Consider the following 9,853-nt stretch of genomic DNA (forward strand, 5'->3'; position numbering starts at 1 on the left):
ATTTTGGACGCAACTGTTTTGTGTCCCTAGTGCAAAGCGCACATTCCCTCGTGCACTTCCCGTATGATCAATTCTGCTTGAATTGGATTAAGACACCGCAAACGAGGTCCCAAAAAATACTTTCTGTATAGAATTCCTTTGTCTAACAAATACATTGGTGCTTTCATATTAATCTTTCTTGCTTCTATTGAATCTATCGGCAATGTTCCTTTGTTCAGAAATTCTACTATCGGTGTCATCTAACTCTGCTCCTCTTCTTCAACTGCGGCAGATACACCGTCTGTCTCGATGGATTTTACTTTCACTTCCTCGACCCAAATTTCTTTCTTAAAATGGCTGAATGTTAAGGCGGCTAACTTACTGAGCGCATCTGCCTTTTTATTTAATGTTCTTGAAACCTGAGTTATTTGAAATAAATCGAAGTCCACCGCGAGCTCTTGCACAAGTTTCAAGTACTTTTGCATCAATTCATCATGTGCTTCAAATATCCCGTTGAATTGGTTTGCAACTAACTGCGAATCGACATATACAGACAGCTCTTTTACCTCCAGATATTTTGCTACCCGCATTTCGGATAACAATGCTTCATACTCAGCTTCATTGTTTGTTACAGGGAAGCTAAAGCACAACGCAAAGGTATATTCTTCTCCTTCTGGACTTTTTAGGACTATTCCTACCCCTGCGCCTTCTGGACTACAAGCTCCATCTGTGTGCATTTCCCACAGCTGCTCGGGCGGAGGTGGTATTTCGTTTGATTCGTGCGAGACTTCGATATCTCCGGCTGTTTCAGCCAGATAATCTGCTAGGACTTGCACTTTTACTGCACTTCTTGTTGAGAAGCTTATCTCATGCTCACCCAATTCAATAGCCCATTTGGCCATGCAACCAGAATTTTCTGGTTTATATAGCACCTGCTCAACAAGTGTCAGCGAATGTAAACTTGCTAGAATTTATCAAGCAATTTTAAGTTTTTTGACAATACATTGTTTTTTGTTATACCTGCTTTATTGGCTGGTCTATTAGGACCATTATTGGATGTGCTTGGAAATATCTCCTTAAGCGTCTAGCCGTATGCACGAGTGCATAAACCAGTTTTTCAATTGCAGGGTAGTTTAATTCGCTTCCTGTTAAAGCTTTGCTAACAAAATATACAGGCATTTATACCTGTCCGCACAGCATAATATATATATATATATATATATATATATATATATATATATATATATATATATATATATATATATATATATATATATATATATATATATATATATGATAAATGACTATTGAATAAGAAACAACTAGATTTTGATTTGAAGCGCGTACCTGTTCCCTGTTTGCTATCAATACTGAACTTATTGCTTCTTTTGATGCTGCTAAGTATAGTATCATTGTTTCTCCCACAATCGGCGCAGTCATTGTCGGCAACTCTTTTAACAACGTTTTCATTTCCTGAAATGCCACTTCTGCTTCCTCTGTCCATTTGAAATCCGTTTTCTTTAAGCAATTTTTTAATGTCCCGAAAAAGGGGAGCGATCGCTCTGCAGTTTTTGATAAGAACCTATTAATGCCGCCAAATTTACCCGTTAAACTTTGCAAATCTTTTTTATTTCTGGGTGACGACATATTTTCGATTGTCTCTATTTTCTTTGGATTTGCGCGTATCCCGCGCTCAGTTATTATATGACCAAGAAACTTTCCTTCCTCTTCTCTAACACTGCACTTCGACGGGTTGAGCTTCATATTTATCTTTCTCAACGATGCAAACGTTTCTAATATATCTTCCAACAAACCTTGTTCTGTTGTGCTTTTTATCACCAAGTCATCAACATACGTTTCCAAATTTCTGCCAATCTGACCTTTGAAAGCCTTGTCTATTACGCGCTGGTATGTTGCTCCCGCATTCTTTAGACCAAATGGCATCTTGGTATAGCAGTATATTCCCTGGCTTGTGTGAAAAGTAGTTTTATCCTCATCATCTGCTGCCATCTGTATCTGATGGTATCCTTTGTACGCATCCAGAAAACATTTATATCGGAAGCCTGCCAGCGACTCGACTTTCCAGTCTATTTCGGGCAGAGGATAATTGTCTTTGGGACAGGCTTTGTTAATGTCCGTGAAGTCGACACACATACGCCACGACCCATCAGGCTTTTTTACTAGTACCGGATTTGCTACCCACGTTTGGTACCTTACCTCTCGTAATATACTTGCTTTGACCAACTTGTCAACCTCCGCTTTCAACCATTCGCTTCTTTCTGGTGCCATACCGCATTTCTTTTGTCGTACTGGCATCAGACTTGGATTTGCATTAAGTTTATGCTCAGCAATTTCTCTTGGTACGCCAGTCATGTCTACTTCTTTTCATGCAAAGACATTGATGTTAAAGCTAAGGGGTATAAAATACTATTAAATACGATACAATTTTACACAAGATATTTATTTATTTATAGAATGGATATACTTAAACCTTGCTACAACACTTATAGGTAGTGTACCTAATCGTACAGTAGTGTAGTTTTTAGTAAGTCCGGTTCGTTCCACAGGGAAAATCTTTAAACAAAGCTTAACGCTATATTAGTTTAAATTTATAAAAATACAAATATATATATATATATATAAGTAATATTATTATTATAAAGGGGGTTTTTTACCGTTTAATGACCGGTTTGTCGATTTTAAAACTTTAGTCGCAGTTAAAACCAAATGTAAAATATTAAAAAGACTTAATTTAAAGCGTAAAGTAAATAACGATAATGAAATTGCGAATAATAAAAGTGCGATAAAATAAACTTGCGATAATTAAAAAGTACGATAATTAAAAGTGCAATTAAATACAATAACAATAAATAAAAATGCGATAATTAGAAGTGCAATTAAATATAAAATAAAGGAAATTAAATATGAAATAAAAGAATTATGCTTATTTAAACTTCCGTAATCATGATGTTTGACGTGTTGATTTTAGTTTTATGCCCATGGGTTAATTGTCCTTTGTCCTGGATTATTTAATATGTCCATACGAATTTGTCCATAATAGTCCATCAGTCATAAATATAAAGAGCGAAAACCTTCGTCAAATTATTCTTATTCCCGAAGTCAAATATTTCAACTAATTGGGGATTCGAATTGTAACAAGGTTTTAATACTTTGTTTAATGAATACACCAGGTTATCGACTGCGTGTAAACCAAGGTTTTACTACTTTGTTAACAATTACACCAATTACCCTTGAATGTAATTCACCCCTGTTTCAACAAGTCTATTAACTATTAATCCAGTTCCGTGTCCGGTAAAATGAATAATTATTGGTATTTATAGATATCCCGCCCACCGTACCCAGTCAAGCGTATGTGGTTATATATAAATACGTCGAATTATAAGTTTGTATATTAAATTAACAAGGTATTATTTAGTTATTATAAAACCCATTAATAGCCCATAGTCTAATTTCCACAAGTGTCATTATTTTATCCAAACCCCAATTATGGTACAAGGCCCAATTACCCAATATTAGTAATTAGCCCAACATCATGATTACTTCGGATTAAATAAGCATAATAATAACTTAGCTACGAGACATTAAATTAAAAAGGTTGAACATAACTTACAATGATTAAAAATAGCGTAGCATTACACGGACAGAATTTCGACTTACACCCTTACAACATTCGCTAACATACCCTTATTATTAGGATTAAAATTAAAATTAAAATTAAAATATAAATTATAAATAAATATTACGTATAGATATAGAGAGATTGATATATTATATGGTTTTTGCGATTAAACTGCGTTTGCTTTTATAGGGAATTGAGTCCAGGGGAACTCCGCGACTCGCGGCATTTTTTGCCTTCAAACTCCGCGAGTCGCGGAGTTTAAAATTCCAGCTCACCAGCTTTGGCTTCTTTCTTGCCGACGATTTTAAATATTAATATAATATATATATAATTTTTAAGAATTATTTATATATTATATTATATTCATGTGCATAGTTGACTTGTAATTTTTAGTCCGTTGCGTCGAGCGTTGAGAGTTGACTCTGGTCCCGGTTTCGAATTTTCGAACGTCCTTGCGTACAATTTAATATCTTGTACTTTGCGTTTTGAATCTTGTACTCTTGTAATTTCGAGACGTTTCTTATCAATAATTGGAACCTCTTTTATTGTATTTTGTACTTTTGAGCTTTTTGGTCGTTTGTGTCTTCAATTCGTCGAATCTGTCTTTTGTCTTCACCTTTTAATATTTAAACGAATATCACTTGTAAATAGAACATTTGCAACTAAAAGCTTGTCTTTCTTGGGGAATAATGCTATGAAATATATGTTCGTTTTTAGCATTATCAAATATTCCCACACTTGAGCGTTGCTTGTCCTCAAGCAATATAGTCTTGAAATACTAGAATCACTTCTTTATTCTTCATACTTTGTACATCAGTGATTTCTTTACGGCGGTATAAACAATGGTAGTAACGATATGGTTTACAGTCCCACATGACTATAAAAATTTAGATCCATTAAGGAAATTGGATCTTTATGAAAACATTTGATCTTTTGAAAATTAAATCTAATTTTTACCCTAGATAAGTTTTCCGGAATAACCCTTCACTGGTGTTTGCAAATTATTTTTGTGGGTTTGGTGGGTTTCAGATTTGAAAATTTTAGCTCAAAACTTGCGGTTTTGTGTCACCCACTTGCTAACCTTGTATTAGGAAAGAAACACGTCCAGTTTACTTGTCCCGTATATTACCTTTCGGTAAACTACCATCCGGTTGTAAAGGAAAGCGTTGAACAAGCAACTGTTAAGGCAATGTCCCCTGACATGCTTTTAATTATGGTCTATAACGTGTCGGACGCAATTACTATCCTTTGTAGGAGCAATAGTAAAGCTCACCCTTTTAATTTTTTGGTCTGGCACAAGGTCCTGTCTTTGACCATGCTATGCAACCACCGTTCTTACGGTTGACACCCGATTTAGTTCAGGTGACCTAATGAATTCCAGGTGAATTCCTAGGATTTTACGTTCAATGGTAATGAACGCATTGAAAATGGGTTTTCAGAAAACAAATCGGTTTATAATTTGATCAAAATATTTTCTCGTTCAAGCTCGAGTTTAGATATCATTGAATTCCATGAGTTTGAATTCTCAATCTTTAAGGTCAATCTCTAGGATTGAGTAATATCAGGCTTAAAAGCTGATTTTTAATCTTTAAGGAGATTATCCTTTCTGGGGATCTGATTCATTAGTCTTATCCAGCTAATTTGCACGATGCCCCCCCCCATTTTACGAGATAAATCCTTTTCATGGTTAGGATAAATCTGACCACTTGGCAACCCTGTTTAATGCTGAGGTCCGTGGATTTCCTGCTGATTTTAGTGATGATTTTTCTAGGTTTTTCGTCAACCTACAGCTGGTCTGGACGACAACTTCATGACCTAAATCAAGAAGCGCGTTTCTTTTTCGAAAGACTTTACTTCCTTTTAATGATGGAATTGATTCATCGTGTAGATCCATCTCTTCTTTTCTTTCATTGGGTAAAACAGTTTAGTTTAGTCCAAAGCAAAAGTATTTTCAGTTATTTGTTACAGAAATATGTGACATATGTTTAAGATAACTTGGTAATTTTTCCCACACTTGGCTTTTATTTTCCTTTTTATTGTCCTCTATTCCATTTTAAATGAATTCTAACATTTTGGTTTGTTTCTCAATTTATGTCCTTTCCAAGGTAACAATAATTTCGGTGTTAACACCTAGTTTTATCGTTCATAAATATGTATAAACATGATTTTGAGTTCATTTAATTGAAAATTTTGAAAAATTTTACTAGAATTGGGTAGTCAGTATATAAGACTAGGGCTGTTCTTTATTATCAGAGAGCACTAGGTTCTAATACAACTACTGCTTTACTAGTATTTTTAATGGTAACCAAGTGTTTAAGATAAAAATTTTAAAAATCCGAAAGAATTTAACCCCTTCCCACACTTAAGATCTTGCAATGCCCTCATTTGCAAGAAATCAGTAACAATTTAAATTATTGAGGGTGATTTGTGTGAAAATGATTAAATTTTACCAAAGTTTCCAAATATATTGGCGTTTGTTTGCTGAATGATAAATGGTGCATATCATTTGTTCATTCCGTCTTGTTGTTATATCACATTTATTTTGCATCTTGTCGTCAAAATTAGTTGCTTTTGCTGAACTTAATGCCAGTCTTTGAAAATGCGTTGTTTTACCCTGTTGTGTACATAAGATAAACTGCAAACATATATGCATATTTTTGAAGTTTGGTATATTACCCCACATTCAAAAATTATTAAAATCTAATAATAAAAGTTAGAAACTTATAAAAACTATTACAATATTAACATAAGTATTAAATGTATCAACATTACAAATTACAAAATAAATAAAACTAAGTAGATTAGGGATGATACTGATACCAGTAGGGGTTCCATGCATAACCATAGGTGCTATAAAATGCTTCGGCTGGGTTATACGTAGGATACGGTGGTTGGATCTCTATAGACCAGGGAGGGAATATGGGCGATGGAGTAGGAATATAGTTTCTACCTATATGTTGGCAATAAGCTATGATTTGGTTTTGATGAACTTGCCAATCTTCAAATGCTCTATGTCTAGCATTTTCATACTCTTGTGAAGCTATAAACCTTTGTATTTCTGCCATTTCATTTCCCCCTCCTACATTACCTTGCTGTTGGTTTCTCTCAACCTGTGGATGTCTACCATGGAATTGTACTGCGGCGTTATTTTGCCTCTTCAAAACCTTCTCACCATGGTATACATTTAAACCTATTGTATTGCGGGGTTCTGGTTCTTCGACTAATAATCCCCCCCGACTTATATCCACACCGAGATATTCAGCAATCAAAGTAATAAATATACCACCTCCTATTATGCTATGCGGTCTCATCCCCCTAACCATAGCTAATAAATAATAACCCACACAATAAGGTATACTTACAGCGCTTTGTGGGTCTCGAATACACATGTGGTAAAACAAATCCTGTTCATTTACCTTTTCCTTATTCTTACCTCTTTGTGTAATCGAATTAGCTAAAAACCTATTAATTACTCTTAACTCTGCTCTATCTATATCCAAATAAGAGTAATTTCCCCTTTAAATCGGTGATGGCTAGTCATTTGACTCCATACACCATGTGTATCAAAATTTTCGTCTATCTTTCTACCATTTAGTATCAACCCTCTACAATCGGCAGATGCTAACTCCTCAGGCGTATATATACGTAAAGCCTGAGCCATGTCTAGTAAAGACATGTGGCGTATCGAACCTCCTAACAAAAATCTAATAAAAGATCGATCGGTTAAACTAGCTACCCGATTATTTAATTCTATACTACACAACAATTCTTCACACCATACTTTATATACAGGTCTACGCATGTTGAATAACCGTACCCAATCGTTAAAAGTAGAATTACCATACCTCTGTGCAAGTAATTCCCTAATTGGCCCGGCCAATTCTACAGCTTCTAATGGTCCCCATTCTATGACCCTAGGTACTTCAACAGCTTTAGAATGAAGAGTATGCAAACCCCTTTGGTATTTTGGATAATCTATCCAAAGTCTGTCAAATATCAGGTTCGGGTGCAAATCTTCCAAGTGCATATCAGAAAATGTCATGACTGGATGAGGTATATCTTGTTTGTAGTAGTTATCTACCTCCTGTTGTTCCGCATTCTTAGCAGGAGCATTGCGAGCTTGGGATGAAGATTCACCCCTTTCAGTCTGCAAAACACATCAAACACAATTTTTGTGCATCCAAATATGCATTAGTGTCAGCAAAATCATCAATCAAAATAATTACAATGACATGATCAATTTATATCAAACTTAAGCTCATTTTCATATTTTCATCAAATCTACACTTTTTCAAATAAGCATACACGAAAATGTTTACCAAGTTCATAAGCATTCAACTCAAATAAAATGTCAAAATAATCATTACTAGCAATTAAACAAGTTTCAAATGGCATTATTTCTCAAAAATCAAGTTCATGAATTTTAGACTTGAAAAAGTCCACTTTAATTCTCAAAATCATGTTTAGGCTCAAAGTTTGGATCATTTAACTACCTAAACATGTTACACTACTTAATTTAGTAACAATTCATGACAAAAATCGGCCATAACCTGTTTATATCAAAAAGCCCCAAATTGCTCAAGAACACAAACCCTAGATTACTCAAAATTTGAAGTTTAAGGCTTCTAATCATGTTAAATAGCATCAATCTAGGTTATACAAGCATAATACATAAAAAATTTAAGCATAATTACACTAAAAAGCATCAAAATCAAATTGGGTATAAAATTGCTCAAGAACACTAATTTTCGGATTAAATGGTGTTTAGGTGTAGAAATTTACCGTTTTTCTTGAGTAATTCCTTGATAGCATCCTTCTCAACATGATTTTAGTAAAAGATTTGATGATTATCGGTCAAAAATTGCGAATTTGGTGTGTATTTTTCGGGTTTTTTCGGGTTATTTTCGCAGTATCTGTGGTGTGGGGATGTTCAACTGATCATTTTTTGCGTTTTATTTTTTTCTGTATTTTGGTCCCTCCACGAGTCGCGGAGTTTGTATTTTTTTTAAACATCTTATACTAATTAAAACAATTAAGTAATTAATTTTAAAATTTAGTTTCCCTTGTTATTTAGGATGAGGTCGTTTCGGATCGATGTCCTAGTCCGTCCTTCGACAAAATTTTAAAATTTGTCTTTTTGTAGCGATTGTTTTAAAAGCTAAGATTTTTGGGTTTTTTTTAATGTTTTTGTCATACTTTAATTCAATAAGATTAAAAATAATGATAATAAAAGTTCTCATCCCTCCCTCGAGTAAAGCAATTTCGGTTCAAAGACCTAGTCTTCAACTTACGACGAATTTTAAAAATCTTATTTTTAACTTAGCGACATAAAGTAAATTTTTGTTTTTAAATTCACACAACTTAAATATAAAATTCAAAATTAATATAAAAAATTCACACCAAACTTAATTTAAAAATTCATATTATAAATTCACACCAAACTTAATTTAAAAATTCATATTATAAATTCACACCAAACTTAATTTAAAAATTCATATTATAAATTCACACCAAACTTATATTAATTTTTCAAATATTTACAATTTTAAATATATTGATTTTACAAAGTTTACAATATTAATTTAAGATTTATATATTAATTTTAAAAACATGGTAAAAATAAAATTAAAAATCTTTTTGGCTTTTTATCCCACTTTAATCAATCAAATATTATCAAAAATATGCGCCCCTCTTTTCGGTAAAGTAATTTCGGTTCCAAGACCTAATTTAACTCATGACGAATTTTTGAAATATTTTGGGTTGATTGATTAAAGATATTTATACCTTAAGAATAAACGTTAAATTTCGCAGTGATGTAATAAATTTTTGTATGATATCAATAATTTCGGTCGCCAAACCTAATTTTATTCAATACCAATTTAATACTTTATAGCGAACAAATTAGTGTTTATTATCAAAAGGTTAAAAATAAAAAAATAAAAAAAAAACTGTACAGACTTACCTGTGAGATAGTACTCTTAGTTATATGATCTATCCCATTCATAAGATAGTCGGTTTAATTGGTTTTCCATGGCTACATAGGCGTAACCTCGAGCATTCAGTGTTTTTTCTTCTAAACATATGAACGGTCCGTCTCTGCATAAAGTAACAAATTCGGTATTTGAATAGGTTTGATTATTTGAATATTTACCTCCATGTGACCATTTTCCGCATTTGTGACATCTTTCTAGGTGTCGTGCTCTTCTTTTTGCTGCGGATTTTGATTTTCCTTTA

At 33.4% G+C, this 9,853-nt stretch overlaps 1 protein-coding gene across 1 annotated transcript; it reads right to left on the minus strand.

Annotated features, from left to right (window-relative positions):
- Positions 1-239: 239 nt before the first annotated feature.
- LOC139854833 (uncharacterized) lies at positions 240-881 on the minus strand. The gene has a single exon (XM_071844115.1). The coding sequence runs from the start codon at positions 879-881 to the stop codon at positions 240-242; it is 642 nt and encodes a 213-aa protein (XP_071700216.1).
- Positions 882-9,853: the final 8,972 nt, after the last annotated feature.

This window comes from Rutidosis leptorrhynchoides, chromosome 6 (assembly GCF_046630445.1).
Source record: "Rutidosis leptorrhynchoides isolate AG116_Rl617_1_P2 chromosome 6, CSIRO_AGI_Rlap_v1, whole genome shotgun sequence".
Taxonomy (NCBI): domain Eukaryota; kingdom Viridiplantae; phylum Streptophyta; class Magnoliopsida; order Asterales; family Asteraceae; genus Rutidosis; species Rutidosis leptorrhynchoides.